This window comes from Schistocerca nitens, chromosome 1, assembly GCF_023898315.1.
Source record: "Schistocerca nitens isolate TAMUIC-IGC-003100 chromosome 1, iqSchNite1.1, whole genome shotgun sequence".
In the NCBI taxonomy this organism is placed as follows: domain Eukaryota; kingdom Metazoa; phylum Arthropoda; class Insecta; order Orthoptera; family Acrididae; genus Schistocerca; species Schistocerca nitens.
Window position 1 is genome coordinate 287767975 of NC_064614.1, and position 23067 is coordinate 287791041.

Sequence of the window (23067 nt, forward strand, 5' to 3'; positions counted from 1 at the left end):
TTTTAGATATATTTTTCCCACGTGGAATGTTTCCCTCTAAAATGCAATACAAGTGATGAAAGGCAGTGCCAATGGGATCAAAATTAATGGTAAACAAATACATTGTATTCAATTTGTTGATGTTACAGTAGTTTTAGCAGATTCTGAAAAGGACGAGAACTATATATTAAAAATTTTGTCTGATGCTTTTGACAACCACAAACTGAAAATAAATGCCAACCAGTCTAAAATAAAATGCTAATGCAAGTAAAAGAATTTTGCTACTTGGAAAATAGAATACTGATAATAACAGAAGTACAATGGATATTAAAAGAAGAAGAATTATAATGACTAAATAAGCACTCAGATATAAGAGTGATTTATTAACAAACAACCACCTTAATATAGAAACAAGAAAGAAATTCATCAAAACATTTATTTGGAGCTTGTTAAGCTATGACTATGAAGAGTGGACTCTGTAGAAACAAGGGAAGAAAAATCAGAAGCAACAGAAATACGAATGTGGAAGAGAGCCATAAAAAACAACCTAAACCAAAAGTAAATCTAGTGAACAAATTAAAGAGCTAAGGGCATTCATTAATATGAAACAGAGGAGAAAATCAAAATTAAATTGACACATAATTTGATACAACTACTTCATAAAAAACATCTTGGAAGGAAAAATCAGGAGGGAGACCCAGAACATCCATATTAGAAAATGTTATCTGCAGAAAGAACTGCAGCAACTACAACTAAATGGTACACATGGCAAAGACGGATAGCTGCTTCAAAAGGCACTGCTTTTAGTGTCTTCTGATGGTGGTAGTGGTTTCAGTCTGTACTCTATAGTCAAGTGTGTTTGATGTGAAAGCATGAGAACTCATTTCATAATAAATGCACATTACTTCTACCTTAATTACTATTATGTGAAATCAATGAAAGTTATGACAAAGGTACATACATATTACCATGTGGATCCACAAAAATTAAAAAAAAATATATAAAGTTTAAAGGTTCACCACTTATTATAGTGTGTCAAACAGCTACCCTGGTGTATTACGAGAAAGGAAGATTGCGTCCACAGATAACAGATTGTGTTACAAATAAAAATCTACAAAAACAAATTTACTGAATCTTCTAAATAATAGAATTAAAATCACCTTAAATAAGTCAGAAGCATCTAATATATTTCACATGTGGCCAAGGTAAATGTTGCAATGTTTCAACCTGCTTTTACATCATCTTTTGAGTGCTGAAGCCGCAAATGAAACTTTTGTTGTATGACACTAAATTGTGCACGGGAGCATTCTATTCACACTGAACATTTCTGATGCAACCATATAAACTCTTACACACATCATCTTTTTCAGCTTTGTAAAAAGACAAGACAAAACATAACTCACTGAAAATTTTTGGTTTGCCAAGACCAACTATAATGAGAAGAGTTGAAGGTTAAAATGTTAAATGATTTGCAGTAATTTCACCATCAGTCATTTTTCTGTATACAAGAAAGTATCTGCACACTGTCATGTACTGCTGCTCAGGCTAAAGAATAACAAGTTTAATTAAAAATTAAATGTTCTCAAAACAGAATAACCAGCAGTTACACACTTAGTAACTGCATAAAATAAAATGAATTTCAGATGATATAAATTGTGCCAAAAAAGATTGTAAAAAGTGCAGAATTTTTTTAACAACACTAGAATATTTTTATTAATAAGTAATAAATTCCCACTAAGTGCTGATGAGTCATTACATACCAGCGACTTTTCAATTAAAGCCTTTTAGACTACAATGGTCCCATTTTAGTTCGTTTTGACTGGATTCATATCAGATATCCCCAGGCCTGCGACTCAAAACATTCTCAGAAAATCAAATTTCAAACTGTGGCAAAAAAATGGCGTTGGCAACTGCTCCACTGTCGAAATGAACACACAAATAATAAATAAAAAAATATTTACACAATACTTACTTAGCCGTATATCAATTTCACTTAATACATTCAATCTAGAGGCTGTATATCAGTTTCACTCAATACATCAATCTAGAGAGATACCCTGAATCCAGGAACTTAAATCACTTGTTCCTTCACACTGCATTATTAATTGTTCAGGAGAGTCAGGATCAAGTAGCACTTGGGCTGCACTCCGACCAGTCAGGTATGCACCATGAACCGTTGAATAGAAACTGCTGTGCGTATGCTCTCCAGCAAAGAGAAGTACAGGCTGCAACAACAATAAGTTTTATTCAGAAGCTTAATAGTTATCAGCCTGTCACAGAAATGACATCGATATCAATGTAATATTAGTTTTTGTCAATAAGGTACACCCAGTACAATAATGTACATCAAATTGACCTAAAGAATAGTTTTGTTAAAAATATCTTTTTAAATTAATTTAAAAGAATATTTAATTTAATCTGTAATTCCGCCTCGACTGACATCTCTGCATTTATATATGTCTGCCTGTGTCTGTATATGTGCGGATGGATGTGTGTGTGTGTGCGCGCGTGCGCGAGTGTATACCTGTCCTTTTTTCCCCTAAGGTAAGTCTTTCTGCTCCCAGGATTGGAATGACTCCTTACAATCTCCCTTAAAACCCACATCCTTTCGTCTTTCACTCTCCTTCCCTCTTTCCTGATGAAGCAACCTTGGGTTGCGAAAGCTTGAAATTTGTGTGTGTGTGTTTGTTTGTGTGTTTTTTTATTGTGTCTATCAACATACCAGTGCTTTCTCGTTTGGTAAGTTACAGCATCTTTCTTTTTACATATATTTTCCCACATGGAACGTTTCCCTCACGCACACGCGCGCGCGGCCCCTCCACACACACACACACACACACACACACACACACACACACACACACACACACCAAGACACTAAACTCGCTTCCAAAAGAGCTACAGGAAATTTAAAGATAATATTAAAATCACAATAAAGAGAAAATTGCTATAAAATTATTACCATGTCTGTACCATATTTATCACTGAATTTATTAACAGGAAAAAGTATTTATTTTGGTCTATAGTCCCTATTTTCTTTATTTTGCCTATTGGCTACTAGTTTTAGTAAAAAGTACATCCTCGGGCCTTCCCTGCCACCTAGTCATCCCATTTGTTTTTCATGTAGGTATGAGCTTTGACACACCGACTTGGGAAACGAACGTGATGCCAGGGGAGCACCTGTTTACTGAAACCGGTAGCCATTATGCGAACTAAATAAAACTGTATGACTATAGACCAAAACAAATACTTTCTTCTGAGTATATTGATCACGGTTCCAACGAGCAGTATGTCGGGAATATGTAAGGGGTTATTAACACCTGTATGAGAAATCGTTTATGACAACAACAAAATCTACAGACACGCTACAAATGCATATAATACATTTCTGTTAGCACCTGAAATCAGCTGTAAAATGAGCATATTTGACATACAGATAAACAGACCATCTATTCATTATAAATAAAAATATATCTTATTAGTTATTGATGAGTGCCAAAACAAAAAGTTCTCCACAGTGACATGAAAAGGTCAACCAATGCATGAATTGTTCATGTTATTATTTTTATTATTATGTTCATTTAATATGAAATTTGTGGATTAACATTTACAAGGAAGACATCTCAACAATGCAGTGCAAATTCAGCAAGAGAAAATACATATGGTTGGTTGACTAGCAATCGCCATTCTGGTTTGTGCAGAATATAAAATGTTATTTTATATTAATATTTCAATGGTATGGATATAAAATGAAACAATACTCAGTTACTACTGTTCAGATAGAAATAAAATGAAATGATACTCAGTTACTACTATTCAAACAAATATATTGTCCATATTTAGAACATCAGAAAACCTGCACAGAATTATGTTTGGAATGGTGGCCAGGCACGAAATAATTATTCTGATTAAGGACATCAGTCACATGAGATGTTTGAGGAGGGAGTAAGAAGAGCATGTATCAGGGTCTTTGGTTGTTGTTCTTGGTTGGGTAACTTAGTAAGGGCTTGAGCAGCCTATGAGCCGCATATGTGTTTAAGTGTTAGTGGGGAGCACAGATACTTTGGACAGTCTTTTCAATGCATCAGTCTGCAACTTGATAATGCGTAATAAAAATATCTGGATCACAACTTTTATTACCGACTATTGGTTTCAGTCTGCACTGCATATCGTCTTCAGGTCTGGTGCTGTAATGTGCAGTCTGTCAACAGCACTTTAGAACTACAGTTGACGAACTGCACTTTGTGGTGCTTGACCTGAAGATGATGCACAGCACAGATTGAAACCGATAGTCAGTAATGAAAGATGTGATCCATACAGTGTTTGTTTACTTTTTATAACAAAAGAGATCATGCTTGCTAGACCTGGCTTGAATTACTGATAATGTGTATTCACTGCGAGTCAATACAGGCTTTTGATAGATACTTTCACTAATGAATGTTGTTGTCAATGAAATAGTTATTCAGGTAGATTTGAGTGAAATGTTAAATGGGGAAATTTGTTTCGATTAACGTTCAAGTGCGGTGCACAATGCCATTAGCAAATGTTAAACGTTGCCTGTGTATGCTCTGCTTCCTCTGAATGCGCTGCTATTTCAAATTACACTTGTGTCACTGCATGCAACATTAGCCTCTGTAAGGCCATCATCCTATGTTACTTGTTTTCTTGAGCTGTCTGAATATTATACTGTTGTCCTAGTACATAACTGATCTAATGGACTGTTTCCACGCATCTTATTTAATAAAGTAAAACCCTGTTTATACGTTTTTGAAGGGGCCAATAAAATTAATGGGCAAGTGAGATTAACATTAAAATGAAACTTTTTAATGTATTTCTATTAAAACTCAAGTGGGTGCAAACGGAAGGTACATATATTGTACAGTAACAGATACAGTAGTTCAAATAGTCATGGGCAATTAAAGTTTTTTAGACCTAAAGAATGAATCAACTGTGGTTTGGTTTTTGGAAGCAACACTGCATTCATAAATCATGTTTTCATACACAACCACTGTGCACGTCTTGTCATCACTCATGTTTCTTGATCTTATATAACAGTGTGTTACTTCTAATGCAGTAAGTGCTTCCAACAGAGTGGGAGGGTCCACAGATTCACCATTCGATTCTTCGGATTCCTCAGGACTATTTATTTCAGCTGATACTCGCACTACTTCTTTAATTATTTCATCCTCATGTTGTACACAACTCACAGCAGTATCAGCATCACAATCAACAAAATCATCAAAATCAATTCCATTTGAAATATGAGCCCAGTCATTGTCTTCTGATATACTGAAGTCTACATCAAAATTTTAGGGCTTAGCTTGAGTTTCAGCTTTTGTGATGCCAGCTTTTCGAAAGCACTTGCATATCGAGTTTGGCTTCAATTGATCCCAAGTAGTCCTTATGTACTGCATTGCCTAGGTAAGAAAAATAAATCAAAAAGCTACATTTAATTTATAGATCAGTTCTAAAAATTTTAGTGAATTTCAGAGGGAACTGACAGGGAACGCTGTACATATGTAGTGTATGTATAAAGAATGTCCTAACCTACGATACAATTCTTTGGTTTGTCCAGTTTAGGATCTTCTCTCCCACTGTTGAGATGTGTGATAACACATTGAACTAATATTTTCCTGTACTTTGCTTTTGTGGCAGCAATGATCCCAAATCCAGAGGTTGAACATGGCTTGTGCAGTTCTATGTTGCTGACTGGCAGAGTGCCAGAGAATGAGCCAAACAATTGTCTAGAAGCAAAAGTATTTTCCTCTTCTCACAATGCTTGTGGGCGTAAAGCTTATCGAGGTGACTCTTGAAGAGGTTTGCGGTCATCCATGCCTCCTTGTTTGACACATACTTGGTGGGATACAACTTTATGTCCTTGAAACATCAAGACTTCACTGACTTCCCAATCACTAGTGGGTGGAGTTATCAGAACCATGTGTGTTTATAGTAAGGAGTATCATCACTCTTTGCTTCCTTCTCTTTCCTCCAAAGCAGGGAGGGATCACACTTAAATGCCAATGTTTTGTCTGGCAATAAGCTAAAAAAGTCCTGTTTCGTCTGTGTTGTAAATATCTTTCAAACTGTATTTTGCAATTCTACTTGAGAGATCATGCTCTTTCCAACTTTATAAGGTAACATTATCCACACTGTTAGCCTCCCCACAAATTCTGCAGCCAGTAATGCCATATCTTTCTTTGAAGTGATGTAACCACTCAGAAGAAGCATGAAAGTTTTCAACATTTAACTTTTTTGCGAATTCTAAAGCCTTTTCTTTCAGTGTTGCACCTGAAATAGGTACATTGACTGTATGCTGTTGCTGTAACCAAGTCTGTTAGGCATTTTTCCACATTTGCAAACTTTCTGTCCTGGATACACGGCTTTTGAAGTACTAGATATTATCTGTATTTCATTGCCCAGTACAATAGTTAAGGTAGAATATGGGATTTTGAGACGCTTCGTGATGCTCACTTTAGGTTCACAAGGACTTCTTTGCACTTCTTCAATTATGTTTACTTTCTCCTGGGTAGAGAGACATCTTTTACTTTGTGATGAACTTATCATTTTTGCGTGCACAAAAATTGGAAACTAAACTAAAAAAATTGGGTTCACTCCTTGCAAAAACACTCCTAGTTTCAGTGTGCTCTCCACCTGCTTACACTATCGTTAAGTGCCACTTGTATGTATTGTGTGATTGTTGGATCGTGGGCCGCATTCTCCTTCCTTAGGACCCAATTACACTACACCATCGAGAAGCACTACTCTGCAGCACTCATGCATTCACACGGTGTGGCATGCCATGCCGCCACTGACAACAGGTGTAGCTGTTGCTGTGAACAACTTCGACACTGCCGCTTCTGCTGCTGCTGCTGTTTTCGCTGACGTCTCATGCCATCTGTTCATAAGCGGCTACCCGCTGCTCGACTGGTCAACAGCACCCCCTGAGTAGCGTCATGTGAAGGCCACTACTGGAGGCAATGTTCTGCCAAGTTATAAGTACCGAAACCGACTGCCACAAGGTCAACAACAGTAGTTTCATCATGTGTACTGTAGCTAAAGCCTGCAATAATAACTGCGACTTTGCATGCAGCCAGCAAACCAACGATCACTGGCCACACCACATACAAAACATTTTGAGACGATTTCTTGGTCTTTCTACTGTATATGTGCAACAAAACAGACTCTGGAGGAGTAAAAATAATAGCGTAAAAATGTGAAAACATATGAGGAAAATGAAAAATCGAAAAAGTGCACAGTATACAAGGCCCAAGTGTGAGAAACATAGAGCTGAGAAATGTATAACTGCAGTTTCACTGTATTTCACACTGATCTGTGTTTTGCAATTTAACCACTGACTGTTTCTTAGGCTGGGTATTTATGATTCAAAAGATTTCCTCAGGGTACAAAGTAACATTGCACAGTTGGCTCCTAGGCTAATAATTTTTGAGAACATTTCTCAGGGAGAACAGCAGTCTGCCAAAATGTGAATTATAAATGAACTCACACAGTCTCGACTGCAAAAACATTTATTTTGTGGTAACTGGTTTTGGTCAATTTTTGACTATCTTCAGACCTGATACCATGATGGTAGATGGTGGCAGCGAATGGATCTCAGTTGACATTCGTGGAGTTATAATACTGCTCCATTCATCGCCACCACCTACCATCATGGTATCAGCTCTGAAGATAGTCAAAAACTGACTGATACTGGTTACTACAAAAGAAATTTATTTTTTGGTCAAGACTTTTTAAAGTCCTAATCCAGTAGTCAAGCTGTTAAATAGTATTTGGTTGTGTGTTTGCCCATTCTGTGATTACAAAGTAGTTTCACTTCATAATTTCGTCACCACAAGCCACCATGGTACATTGCACCGTGGTGTGAAAGAATACATCTGCCAGCACCAGGCACATGACAAAACAAATGTGGCTGCTTCATAATAGATTGAGGCCCTGGTATCAAAAAAGAAACATAATGAGAATACCAAGAATGGTTTTTGACAGTGTAAAGAGGTATTCTTGATCTGTGATGTCATTTATTTACATCGGCGCACTTTACTGCTGATGTGTGGCCAGCTCTGCCAAAGTATATTAGAAGCTATGTGGTCCTGGCAAAAATGCTGTCCACAGACATCATTATAATGTGGGCAACTATGTCTTGCATGTACAGAAAAACAATCAGGACAACGGGGCAGCATGTGAAAATACCACCAAGACTAAGTGAAAAAATTGTTATGGCACTGGGTTTGATTCCTGCTCAGTTGAGAGAGAGCCAGTCCTTGAATGCTCTAGCAATGCACAAAGCTTCAGCTAAAGAAAGAGCTATTTACTGTAACACTTGAATATGCACTTCACTGTCTTGTGCCTAGAACAAGTAAACTTGCATTTTTCACTCAGGCCTTGTAAGTCTATGATCCATGATTGAAAGATGTCTGATGTTGCTTTATGATGTTGAAGAAACTCTAAATTAGCAGACACCACATGCATTTTTCCAGCAGAATCTTCACTTATGGGCATCACCTTTAGTCATTGGTTCTAGGCGCTAGTCTGGAGCCGTGCGACGCTACGGTTGCCTCGGGCATGGATGTGTGTGATGTCTTTAGGTTAGTTAGGTTTAAGTAGTTCTAAGTTCTAGACGACTGATGACCTCAGAAGTTAAGTCCCATAGTGCTCAGAGCCATTTGAACCATTTTTTCAGTCATTGTTCACAAACCAGGTGGTGTACTACATCTTTGTGAGACCTTCAAAAATATGTTAATGCTTAGTCGATTACAGACTCTTACCTCCCATATTTTCAAAATTTGAAGGGGATCAGTATTTCTTTAAGATTGATTTTTTTGGGGCCTTATTTTCCACTTCCTTTGGATGAGACTTCCAAACCCATTCTGACATTAAATACTACTTTTGACCTTTATCAATGTAACAGGTTATCTTTTGGCATTGCTAGCAAACCGACAATTTTTCAGAAATTTCTAGAACAAACTATTGCCAACATTTCACAATGTGTCAGTTGAGTGGATGATATAGTAGTGATGGGAAGAACTCAGGAGGGCCATATATCATATCTCCAACAAGTATGTTCAGTCCTTTTGAAAGCTGAGTTAAAGTGTAACTTGTCAAAATGCTCAATCTTTCAGCCTTCAGTTAAGTATACAGGATACATCCTTACCTGTGAAGATTTCAAATCTATGTCAGAGAATGTGGTAGCCATTTGCAATATTTCGACAACAATGAACGTAAGGGACCTTCAGGTTTTTATGGGCAAGATTACGTATTATGCTAAATTTAGTCCCCAAACTGCAACAATAGCTGAACCATCGAATCTACTAAGAATTAAAGGGGTCCCTTTCCCGTGGTCTAAGTATTGTCACCAAGCATTTCTTAAGCAGAAAAAATGTTTTCAAACTGCTCCTTGCCTGACCCCATACCAGCCTCATCTACCTCTAGTGTTGGCCATGAATGCATCATCACATGGAGTCAGGGCCATTCCATCGTTTAAGTACATGAATAGTTCAGAAGGGCCTATCGCGTCTGCCTCTAAGACCCACACCAAGATGCAAGAAAATTATTCCCAGGTAGAAAAGGAGGCACAGACAGTTATCTTTGGTATTCAGGAGTTCCGCATTTTTCTTTGTGGTGATCAATTTCATCTGCTCACAGATCATACACTGCTGCTGTCCATATACGGCCCACAGTTAACGTTGTCCAGACAGACATCTCAGAGGGTACAATGCTGGGCTCTTTTCTTTTCAAATTATCAATATTTCATTCATTATCACACTATGGTACAGCACATGAATGCAGACACGCTGTCACAGTTCCCTATGGGTTGCCATGAGAAATTAAGACTTTTTGCTTTCATATTGATTCACAATGAAACAGTCTATGGAAGAGTTTCCCATAACTTCCAGAGATGCCGCAGCAACCAAACTTAAGGGTCCACTTTTGAGACAGGTTTGCAGTTACTTCAGCAGCTCCCCAGAACTTTGTTCTTTCTTTCCACAATACCAAGCTTTACATCTTGTCCTATTATTGAATCAAGATGACAGCCATTGCTGAATGGCAATCCCAGAGGGGATGTGCTACCATATATTGTGACTCCTGCATCAGTCCCACAGGTGCATTTCCTGAATAAAGCCCATGCCTACCCAGTCTTAGGACCAGGTGCATGTGGATTTTGTGGGTCCATTCCATGGGGTCATGTGGTTGACTTTAATAGAAGCATATTCTCATTTCCCATATGTCATCGAAACACAACGAACTATGACTGAGTTACCATTAAGGCTCTTGCACAGAAGCCCTCACTGTTGCTTGTTACATCTGCTGCAGTCCTGACTTAATACAAGAAGTAAAAGCATCCACACCTTTTAAGGTGAGTGTTTTAGTTGGGTGTACACATTTGGACATACTGCCTGGATAGATATGTGTCTCCATCGACTCCCAGAAAGGCCATTAGCTGGCCTTGTTGGCCACACCTTGAGCCATCTATCACTGGCGCCAGAGCCAGATCTGTTTGTGACATCTGGGGCAAGTTCCAACTGCAGATCAGCCACATCAGAGAGGCCAGCCAACCTTGCCCAACCCCATACCAACAACAGCAGATGTGGGTTCTGGTTCCATGACGATATCCCAGGTGATGGGTGCCTGGCATTCCCAGTTCTGCAGCCATCATCCACATCACCCCTATGAATCTGGACCTTGATCCACAGCCTTCTCCGAAATCAGCATCAAGCCACGGGTCTGAGATCCCATCACATTCTGCTTCTCTGGGGCTGCACACAAATGTGGCACCTTTACCACTGAAGCATCCGAAACTGAAATTTAGCTTTTGCAGCAGGCCATGCTGCATCCACCTCAACCTCCACTGTACTGACTAAGATGGTTCCAGACTTGTGGGCCAATTCAAGGGAGGAGGGATTCTATAATCTCACTGGAAATATTGCTAGATCACTCAGTATAATTGCATACACACCTGGTGAAGTCACTGGGTGCAGCATGGAAGAATACATCTGTTTGCATCAGATCACATGGCAAAACACAAGTGCCAGATTTAAGAATTGCTGCAGACCACCACACATGTCAAGCAGCAGACGTTCACAGCAAGCTTTCCAGTATATCTGCTGATGACGATCCGGTGCAGTGATATTCTTCTCAACTGTGAGTTGGACGTTGGTGTTAACAACTGACAGCATTTGGCTACTGCACCGATTTGCCTTTCTACCTAATGTGGGACTGTTCAACCAATCGTTGTGTTTTCAGTGAATGAACTGACAGTATATGGGTGCACAGAGAGAGCGATTCGTATCTGAGTGTTGTCCAGCACTGACATGTGAGTTATTCAGCAAACATTCCATACCTTCAATTATTTTGTTTTATGTACGAGGGCAGTTCAATAAGTAATGCAACACATTTTTTTTCTGAAACAGGGGTTGTTTTATTCAGCATTGAAATACACCAGGTTATTCCCCAATCTTTTAGCTACACAACACTATTTTTCAACGTAATCTCCATTCAATGCTACGGCCTTACGCCACCTTGAAATGAGGGCCTGTATGCCTGCACGGTACCATTCCACTGGTCGATGTCGGAGCCAACGTCGTACTGCATCAATAACTTCTTCATCATCCGCGTAGTGCGTCCCACGGATTGCGTCCTTCATTGGGCCAAACATATGGAAATCCGACGGTGCGAGGTCGGGGCTGTAGGGTGCATGAGGAAGAACAGTCCACTGAATTTTTTTGTGAGCTCCTCTCGGGTGCGAAGACTTGTGTGAGGTCTTGCGTTGTCATGAAGAAGGAGAAGTTCGTTCTGATTTTTGTGCCTACGAACACGCTGAAGTCGTTTCTTCAATTTCTGAAGAGTAGCACAACACACTTCAGAGTTGATCGTTTGACCATGGGGAAGGACATCGAACAGAATAAACCCTTCAGCATCCCATGACTTTACCGGCTGAGGGTATGGCTTTAAACTTTTTCTTGGTAGGGGAGTGGGTGTGGTGCCACTCCATTGATTGCCGTTTTGTTTCAGGTTCGAAGTGATGAACCCATGTTTCATCGCCTGTAACAATCTTTGACAAGAAATTGTCACCCTCAGCCACATGACGAGCAAGCAATTCCGCACAGACGGTTCTCCTTTGCTCTTTATGGTGTTCGGTTAGACAACGAGGGACCCAGCGGGAACAAACCTTTGAATATCCCAACTGGTGAACAATTGTGACAGCACTACCAACAGAGATGTCAAGTTGAGCACTGAGTTGTTTGATGGTGATCCGTCGATCATCTCGAACGAGTGTGTTTGCACGCTCCGCCATTGCAGGAGTCACAGCTGTGCACGGCCGGCCCGCACGCGGGAGATCAGACAGTCTTGCTTGACCTTGCGGCGATGATGACACACGCTTTGCCCAACGACTCACCGTGCTTTTGTCCACTGCCAGATCACCGTAGACATTCTGCAAGCGCCTATGAATATCTGAGATGCCCTGGTTTTCCGCCAAAAGAAACTCGATCACTGCCCGTTGTTTGCAACGCACATCCGTTACAGACGTCATTTTAACAGCTCCGTACAGCGCTGCCACCTGTCGGAAGTCAATGAAACTATACGAGACGAAGCGGGAATGTTTGAAAATATTCCACAAGAAATTTCCAGTTTTTTCAACCAAAATTGGCCGAGAAAAAAAAATGTGTTGCATTACTTATTGAACTGCCCTCGTATTTCCAGTCAGGAATTATTACTTCTTGTGATTTAATTATAAATAAATTGTGCTTAATAAAATAGTGTTATCGAAGAAGCAGACATGCAACACAAGCTTATTTGGGAGGAAGGAGACAGTGATCACTGACTGAGTGTGTCATCAAGGGAGAAAATGTCAATGTTTAGTGACAGCCACTCAAATTTACAGTGATGGTGAAACAGGTTTAGGTAATTATTTGGTGACTTCAAAATTAACAATGACAAAACATTGTTAAAATATGCCACATGAAACTAAGAATAAAAATTACATTTTCAAGATATGACTGAAGATTAATGTACAAGAAATTTTTATGACAACAAGATTTTCACAAAAACCCGTTACAACAATGAGTATCGTTGATACAGAACTATAATTGCAGAACATGACAGGAAGCAGTTGAAGTCCTAGAAAAGAAATTAGAAGGAAATAGGAAGAGATTTGAAATTAGTAACATCGAAACAGAAACAGCTGAAGGCCTAAACGAAAAGAAGAAATCGTACAAAAATATCTTCAAACAAAACATTTTCATAACACATGAAGAATTAAAAGAAATAATGTGAACATGGTAGTACAGAAAGTACATAGTAATAACTGGAAGACATCTATTGCACACCTAGAGAGAGAGAGAGAGAGAGAGAGAGAGAGAGAGAGAGAAATTGTCACCCATCACTGAAACCCAATTGTGGACAGTAGTGATGTTGGCTGGAGTGGAAGTTGGGGACATGGTAAATGAATGAGGTGGGGATGGGGAGTGGTATAGAAAGATTGTGTCAATATGAAACACACATGTGCATGAAGAGGTCATCATGGCAGTTGTCAAAATTACTACTTGCCCTAGCTGAGCCACAGTGTTGAGAGACAATATAAGATTTGTTTTTTAACTCTGAAGGGAGTCTTTGTCAGGAAACTTAGGAAGTTATTCTCCTTGTCTATGTCCATGTCTACTGGTCAGTGCATCTTCTATTTTATCATATGGAGTGACAAATCATGGTACACAATGTGGCGATCCAATGGCACAGTGTGGGTATGGCGAATGCCCAAGGAATGTCGGATGGATGGATATGGTGTTACGGGCGCTCAACAGTGTAGTCTTTAGCGCCCGAACGGAAACAACAACGGACGAGTGTCACTAAAATGCAGCAAGTGCAGAAATAGGATTAAAATTATAGGTGAAAGTCTACAGAGGCAGTTTGCACGTCAACAGTAGCAAAGAGGAAAGCAGCACAGAATGAGGAGAACTGCAAGAGAACGGAGGGGAAGGGGTAAAATGAAAGACATAGCGCATGTTTGGAACTGGCCTATTACAAGAATAAAAAAGGAGTGGTAAGCCACTCGGCAACACACTAAAAATTCCAACCTAAAATTCTACGCTGAAGCCCAGAAACATCACAGTACCTTAAAACTTTCTTGACACTCGCCTCGTCATCGGCTAAAATCGATGGCAGATCCCCACTAATATTAACTTCCGCCCTGACAAAACGATATAAATCACACTCAACTAAAATGTGGCGTACAGTGATTCATACACCACAGGCATCACACAGAGGGGGTTCCTCTCGCCGTAGTAAGAAGGCATGCGTAAGAGGACAGTGCCCTATGCGAAGACGTGTAAGGGTCACTTCGTCACACTTAGGTGACCGGCAGGAGGAACACCGCGGCTGGACGGTGGGTTTCACCAACCGCAGCTTATTTTCCCTCACCGCCAGCCATTCCTCCTCCCACAATTGCAGATACCTCCGCCGCAGCATAGAAACGACACCTTGCAAAGGAATAGAACATTGTGTCACATCCGGTAACCTGCAGGCGTCCTTGGCAGCTCTGTCAGCTTGTTCATTTCCCCGTATGCCCACATGCCCTGGCACCCAGCAAAAGGACACTTGCTTGCCCTGTCGTTGGAGGATGTACAGTTGGTCGTAAATCAGCTGTTCCAACTTCTCCGCTGGGTACTGGTTCTGCAGTGACTGTAATGCGCTCAGTGAGTCAGAGCAAATTAGGAAGTGTTTGCCCCCGAGTAAACCGTATCTGCTCCAATGCCTTCAGGACCGCGTGAAGTTCTGGGGAAAAAACAGTGTATTCCTGGGGAAGGCGAATCCTGATGACACGGTCGGGGAACACGACTGAGCAGCCAAGAAGATCCCCCTGTTGGGATCCATCAGTGTAGACTACTGTAAAATCATGATGCCTGTCTAAAATGTTAAAAAACAAAGATTTGAAAGTAAAATCTGATGTACTGTCTTTCTTAAAATTTGCCAAATCTAAAATCAGTGTGGGTCTCTGGAGGAGCCAAGGTGGATATCTGCTCCAACCTTGACGTGAAACATTAAAACCGGCCACACCCATCTCTAAAAGGCAATCCTTTGCACGAATCCCATAGGGCCTTGTTGCTCATTGCCGGTTGCGAAAAAGCCTTTCCAGTGGAGGCCGAGCAACAGTGTGGTATGCAGGTGTGTATGGTGTGGATAATGTTTGATAGGCCTGGCGCACCATTAGTAGACGCCGCCGGAGGTGAAGTGGCGGTTCACCTGCCTCTGCACAGAGGCTCGGTATGGGGCTGGTTCTGAACGCCCCAGTGGCCAACCGAATCCCCTCATGGTGCACCACATCCAACAGCTTCAAATAAGTGGGTCATGCAGACCCATACACCGTGCATCCATAATCAAGCCGGGACCGCACGAAGGCTCTGTAAAACCGGAGCAGACAAGTCCTGTCTGCTCCCCATGTGTGGTGACTAAGACATTTTAAAATAGACAGCGCCTTAAGAGACCGTTTTTTCAGTTCCTTAATGTGTGGCAGCCATGTAAGCTTAGAATCAAAAGTGAGGCCCAGAAACTTCACCGTGTCTTTAAAATTCAGAACGGTGTCCCTCATCCTCAACTCAGGCAAGTCAAAAATGGAACGAGAACGGTTAAAAAGAACACACACCGACTTATCAGTTGAAAACTTAAAACCACTCTTCTGTGCCCATTCATCCAAACATCGCAGAGTAAGTTGCAATTGACGAGTAGTCGTTGCAAGGCTTGAAGAAGAGCAAAATACAGAGAAATCGTCCACAAACAAGGAACACTGCACAGGACTTTTCACAACAGACTTAATACTGTTAATAGCAATAACAAAGACCGTCACACTTAAAACACTACCTTGAGGGACACCGTTCTCTTGTTCAAAGCGACTAGACAGTACGTCTCCGACTCGGTACCGAAAATAACGTGGCGACAGGAAGAACCGAAGAAAATTGGGAAGACATCCACGAAAACCCCATTCGTGGAGCTGCCTGATGATAAGATGCCTCCAAGTAGTGTCGTATGCCTTTTCAATGTCAAAAAATATTCCCAACAGGTGATGCTGGCGCAGGAAAGCCTGCTGTATAGCCGCCTCCAGGAGGGCCAGGTTATCAAAGGTGGAGCGATACCTCCTGAACCCACACTGAAAGCGACTAAGGAGTTGTCTGGATTCTAACATCCAGACAAGGCGGCGGTTGACCATCCGCTCCAAGGTCTTCCCCACGCAGCTAGTGAGGGCAACACTATGGTAACTACCCGGGCACGTGTGGTCTTTCCCAGGTTTTAAAAGAGGAATTAAAATTGCTTCACGCCACGAGTCGGGGAAGTGACCAGACATCCAAACTAGATTAAAAAGTCGGAGGAGGATTTCTTTATTTCTCCCTGTGAGGTGCCGCAGCATGCTATAGTGGATTCTATCCTGACCAGGGCACCTCCCACCTCTCCCAGAAATCCTCCTTATGGTCTCCCATACAATGGAACTGCGTGTAGAACGATTAATGGTGTTCAGGAACTGCTGCCACGACCTCTTCTTGCTCTCACGAATAATGCGGCGACATCTTGCCCTCGCCACCCGAAAGGCTCCACACAATGCAGAATCCAGTTCCCACATGGAAAATGGGCAGTTGTACTCTTCCGTATTGGGTGAGTGGAAGTCAAAACTGCTCCTCTCAGCAGCCACTCTGTGGGGCTGGAAAGCTGGATTCTGACTGGCGGTTGCAGTAATAGCTGCAAAATGAGCCGCCATAGACTGTGCAATATCTTTTGGGGTCGTTTGGAGAGTACCATTCCACATTACAGCAGCCACAGGGCACCTCCCACCTCTCCCAGAAATCCTCCTTATGGTCTCCCATACAATGGAACTGCGTGTAGAACGATTAATGGTGTTCAGGAACTGCTGCCACGACCTCTTCTTGCTCTCACGAATAATGCGGCGACATCTTGCCCTCGCCACCCGAAAGGCTGCAAGATTCTCAGCAGTCGGCCGACACTTGAACCGACGCAGAGCTGCACGCCTGGTCCTGATTGCAGAGCGGCATTTGGCACTCCACCAAGGCACAGGTGGCCTCTTCCGGTGGCCTGTGGACTGTGGAATGGATGCTGCAGTGGCATGGTGGACCGTTTTGGTAATATGATCCACCCACACCTCAACATTCGCACAGTGTTCGAATTGGGCCAACTGGCTATAAAGTGGCCAGTCAGCTCCACTGAGCACCCATCGTGGTGGTCTCCTTTCGGGCCCCACGCCATCTGGCAGGTGAATCCAGATTGGGAAATGATCACTGCCGTGCAAGTCAGCAACCACTTCCCAGTGAGCACTGGTGGCAAGAGCTGGAGAGCAAAGTGAGAGATCAATGGCAGAGAACGACCCAGTCGCCGTGCAGAAATGAGTACTCTGTCCTCCATTAAGCAAGTAGGCACAGGATGACAGGAGAAGCCTCTCAATTGCTCTACCCCTGGGGCAGGTAATTGCAGAGCCCCAAAGCACATTGTGGGCATTAAAATCACCACAAATAATGAATGGCTGGGGGAGCTGTGTAAGAAGGTCGGTGAGGGCCGCTTCATCAAGAGCATCATGTGGGGGCAAGTAAAGTGAACATACAGTCAATGGATGACGCACGTGCACGGACACAGCGACGGCCTGTAAAATCGTCGTAAGTGAGAGAGGCGAGGAGTGGTAGTCCGTCCTGACGAAAATACCTACGCCTCCTCTAGCTCTCTCTCCACGCAGGTCGTCCTTTTTGTGGAGTGTATAGCCTCGTATCTCAGGGGAGTATGATGGATGGAAATAAGTCTCCTGGAGACATAGACACAGTGGTCTATCCTGAGATAGTAGACGAAGTTCTTCCACATGCGTCCTGAACCCTTGCAAGTTCCACTGAAGTATGGGAGCCATCTATGATGGGGATAGCATCATCCTGTCTCTCCGACGAGGCGGGGAGACCAAAGCAGGTGGAGGAGCAGGCATGGGGCGAGATGATTGCCCCACACATACATCGTATTCCATCAACTCCGGGGAAGAGTCAGAGGAAGCCTCTCGTAAAACAACATCCGCATGGTCAGATGGTTTACCACGGGATTTGACCCGCTGTGGCTGCTGTACAGGAGCTTTCTGTGGTTTGGTGGGCTTTGGGGGAGCGGATGTGGGAGTGGCAATCGGCGCACTGGGCTTGGGAACAGCCGCAGCTGTTGGAGGCGCCAGGGGCTGGCCCAAGTTCGCCACTGTACCTGTGTCTGCCAGTCGAGTAGGGGCTACTGGCTCTGAAACACTGGCTGCGTTGCAAGTGCACTGACAGCTGCAGGTGTTAGTGCCAACACTCACCACCTCAGTCTGCGTTGAGGCATCGACTTTTGGAGTAGGCTTCTGTACCAGGGATGCAAAAGATGTAGCAAATGTGGGAGGTTGCATCGACTTATAAATCTTCTTGGCCTCACCATAGGGGATACGCTTGGTTGTTTTTATTTCCTGGACTTTGCGTTCCTCTAAAAATATTCGGCAGTCCCTACTCCACACAGGGTGGTTGCCAGAGCAATTGATACATCTGGCTGGAGACGAGCAACCAACTCCTTCATGAGCAGCCTTACCACAGTTGCCACAAGTCGCTTTGCCTTTACACCCGAAGGTGGTATGCCCAAAACGCTGGCATTTAAAACAGCGCATTGGAGACGGGAAATAAGGCCACACACTAAGGCGAAGGAAGCCAGCTTTAATATGTTCTGGAAGTTTCGTGCTACTGAAGGTCAGAATAAAAGAGTCGGATTTCACAAGATTGCCATCAACCCTCTTCATGATATGTTCAACATCAACGATACCTTCCGGAGCCCACTCACGTTGCAGTTCGTCTTTGGGAATGTCGACTAGATCCCGGCATGTCACAACACCTTTGCTATAATTCAAGGTGCTGTGCAGTTCAGTGTCTATGGCATACTCCCCAAGGCATTTAGCAGTTTGCAGGTTAGTGGCTTGCTGGGAAGTGGGAGTTTCCACGAGCAAGGTCCCATTACGCAAACGCTTCACTGATTTTAAGGAGCCACAGATGCCCTCCAGACCCTTTTGTATATAGAAGGGCGAAACCTTCTCAAAACTACCCTCCTTCCGTTTTACAATGAGAAACACATTCTGATTACCAGAATGCATTCTGTTACTAAAGACTTGACTTGCCAAAGATGTGCTGCAGTCAGGGGGACTGACTGCATGAGCCCTCTTCAGAGACTGGGTGTTAGAAACTTCCAGTGGCCCACCCTTTCCGCTGGGAGGAGGAAAAGAGGAATTCGAAGGATCCATCTCGGTCCCACGAGCAGCTAGGGAATTAGAAGTCCACCTAGACAGAGCCCTGCGTGCCTAGGTAAGCCTTATACAACTGGGGTGCGGCAGGTGCCCCAGAGGTTGCCCGCTTGTGACTGTTCCACCCCAACAGCCATGCATCTTATAGGCGCGCAGCACACCGTAAGATTGAGGGGTTTTTATAGAGGTTTACCGTCCTCGCAATCCAGGCGGTCAAGCCAAGATAACCATTCCCCGCAGCACACAACATTCCACCGCCGCGCCATACAGTGGTCGCTGAAGCATGTCCGGGGGTTATGGTGACAGGAGACTGGCGGCACTGACCAGACCCCAGCTCAGGACCCCGGGGTCGCCAAGCCCGTACTCAGCAAATGAATGCTGAGCCCCTGGGGGCCAAGGAATGTCATCTGCCAGCATGTGTAGTGCCAGTAGTAAAATTCAGAGGTGATGGTGTTATGGTGTGGTTGTGTTTTTCATGGAGGGGGCTTACACCCCTTGTTGTTTTGCATGGCACTATCACAGCACAGGCCTACATTGATGTTTTAAGCACCTTCTTGCTTTCCACTGTTGAAGAGCAATTCGGAGATGGCAACTGCATCTTTCAACATGATCGAGCACCTGTTCATAATGCATGGCCTGTGGCGGAGTGGTTGCACGACATTAATATCCCTGTAATGGACTGGCCTGCAAAGAGTCCTGACCTGAATCCCATAGAACACCCTTGAGATATTTTGGAACGCCGAATTCGTGCCAGGCCTCACTTACCGACACTGATACCTCTCCTCAGTGCAGCACTCCCTGAACAATGGGCTGTCATTCCCCAAGAAACCTTCCAGCACCTGATAGAACATATGCCTGCGAGAGTGGAAGCTGTCATCAAGGCTAAGGGTGGGCCAACACCAAACTGAATTCCAACATTACCAATGGAGTGTGCCACGAACTTGTAAGTCATTTTGAGCCAGGTGTCTGGATACTTTTGATCACATAGTGTACATAATGAAATCCAGATAATAAACCATTCAGTGCCACAATTAAGTCAATATAATTGACATGCACAAAAAGCAAACATTAATAAGTGTGCAGTTCAGTAAGTTTTTCACCTTTTTATCTACAGGGTACAGAATTAAGGTAGCAACAAAACTTATGGGGGCTCTTTCCGAGAAGGGGTAAACATGTCTCCAGCAAGACTAGAACCAAAAACTAATGCAGGGCAAAAACTTTACCACTAAGCTACCATACCACTGCATAAAACACCACTCCCTTTTTGTCCAAATAAGCCCAAGAAGGAGAATACACAAAATAAACGGCAAAGAAAAGTAAAGTTTCTGTTGGAACAAGCTTCTTGGCCAAAAATTTCCTACCTCTGTCATCCCTTAAGTGAGAATAATTCGGAATATTTAATCTAAATGACAAGAAAATACTGTGTGAATTTCTCGGGGAATTCTGAACCATTCCTTAAAGTAAACTGATGGTCTCACAGTTGTCAAACATATTCTACAATACTGCCAATTTTCTGTTAGACTAGTGACAGGCAGAATACATTTGCTCAGCTGATGTTTTTCTTAGCTGGCTGGCACTAGGGAAGATCACCTTCCAAAGATACAGTGTTGCTGCTGCCGGTGCATTGACTCAAAGCAGGAATATCTAGTACTGGCCAATGAATTTTATTCGCATTTCTATAACTATGGCTTGGGTCTAGAGCATATGTATGAATAAAATCCAGATGCTCCACCTGCAACTTGAGCAGCATAAATGAAGAGCAGGGACAATTGTTTAGGTGGCTCTCACTTCAGTAGCCATTGTAGGTATTTTTGTTTTTCTGACTTAAGCAAACTAAAAACTCATTCACCAAAAGAATTTCACTTCACCAGACACTATTAACATTATGAGTACATAACATTCATTTTACTCACCACATAGAAGAGAAATTGAGTCACAGACAGACACAACAAAAAGACTGCCATACATGTTGAGTTTTCAGCTAAAAGGCCTTTTTCTAAAGTAGACACCACACACAAATTTAAGCAAGCATAATTCACAGAAACATTACCACTGTCTCTGGCCACTAATACTTGACTGTGAGAAACTGTGCCTAATGGGAAAAGCAACGTGGGTGGTGAGTGGTGGGGATAAAGAAGAGGCTGGGATGGGGAGGGGAGGGATAGCAGGGTAGAGGTGGAGGAAGTTAAATTGCCGCTTGTGTGTGCATGCAGGGGCATGGTGGGGAGAGGGTAGGGCAGTGCAGCTAGGTGCAGTTGGGAGGTTTGAGGGGAGGGGGAAGGGGAGTAGAAAGGGAATGGAAGAGAAGAGAAGTAAAGGAGGGAAAAAGAGGCTAGTGGATACATTGTTGGAACAGAAAGCTGTGTAGTGCTGGAGTGGGAACAGGGAAGGGGTTTAGTGGGTGAAGAAGAGAGACAAATGAAGGTTGAGGCCAGGGGGTTACCAGAACAAAGGATATATTGCAGGGAGAGTTCCCAAAGGCACAATTCAGAAAAGCTGGTGCTGGCAGGAATATATTGTCATTATTCCATCCCAGGGTTAACATTGTTTGCTTTTAACATTCATTTTAATATTATGTACTTGAAAACAGGTTTCCTTATGAATGATTGCATTGGCACCACCTCTAGTACATAACAACACATATCAGAAGACAACATAACAATGCTTGTGGATGTCACATTTTTTAATTAAGCTGCGAATAACAAATAGTTTCAAACCACACATACAAAAGAAAATCTTTTGCAATTACCAACAAACAGGACTCAAAAAATTGCAAATATAATTAAACAGGTGAATCGCTGCAGTGCAAGTTCGATTTTAGCTTCTGATAAAATGAAAGAAGGAGCACTTGTGACGAGAATGTGAACCAAGGATCAAAAAGTGCCAACAGTAATGTGTGAAATATGTCATTCTTAAGCAAAACTGTCACTCATTTTATAAAAACCAAAGGGAGGAAAAGTGCTGTCAACTCATAATGATAACAATATATCTGCTAGTGATGCTTCGCCAACAGAAGTGAAAACCGGCTGATGAATGAGCTTTTAAGTTATCAGGCAGCTTTAACAGTTGGGAATGAAAGTTACAAGAAGAGATTACCACAGGTGAGCGTGGATCAGAGTTAATATGCAGAATCTTGCAGTTGGTGCATTTCGCTCATAGTTTATTTCTTGGCTGTTTCACATTAATGGCTCCCATAGGCAATCACAAATTCTTATAACAATAACTGTGGAGTAATTGTTAAAACAGACTGCTATATTACATATTACGGTACTTGCTGCTGAATCTGACTAACAAGGGGAAGGCCTCAGGCAAAGCCAACCAATTTGGCTCATACAATAATTGAAAACTGAGCATTTTCCATCATAATATATGGGGTCTGCAAACACATATTTTCCTAGAAATCGAGGAAAGAAATTTTTATGACTACCCCTCATGTACCAATAAGGTACACGCAATTGAACAAAAGCGCTGTTGGCATAGTGACCACGGCATATGGCTGGGGCATGGAGAACCCGTGTTTGATTCCCAAACAAATCCTTCAATTTTTTTTTTAATTTCTACTTTTTTTGCATATTGAAACTGGTAGGAATGGGAGGGAAAATAAAGTAAGTAAATCAATAAGGAATAACGACAAGGTAGGCAAATAAATTTCTCAAATGACTTTCCTGAGTAAAGAATTAAAATTTTATGCCTAATATGAAGACAATTTCAAGTAAGTCCACTGCAAATCTGCCACGATGAACTACAGACAGCCAACTGCACAATGCTTGTTTCCAGTCAGATGCAGGTCAGAATTT

At 42.3% G+C, this 23067-nt stretch overlaps 1 protein-coding gene across 3 annotated transcripts in view; it reads right to left on the minus strand.

The window, feature by feature from the left end:
* Positions 1 to 483: 483 nt before the first annotated feature.
* Positions 484 to 23067, minus strand: part of LOC126248211 (spermine oxidase) — a 68937-nt gene continuing 46353 nt past the window's right edge. Inside the window, exons 6-8 of one of the 3 annotated variants that reach the window (XR_007545429.1) lie at positions 2036 to 2204; positions 1740 to 1897; positions 484 to 1524 (exon numbers count right to left, since the gene is read on the minus strand). Coding sequence is in view for 2 of the 3 variants with exons in the window: in XM_049949033.1 (XP_049804990.1) it covers positions 1833 to 1897; positions 2036 to 2204 (234 nt within the window). In the remaining variant the exon portion in view is untranslated. Of the gene's footprint in view, positions 1525 to 1640; positions 2205 to 23067 lie in introns of those variants that run through there. The other 2 variants (XM_049949033.1, XM_049949044.1) reach the window with 2 other exon arrangements.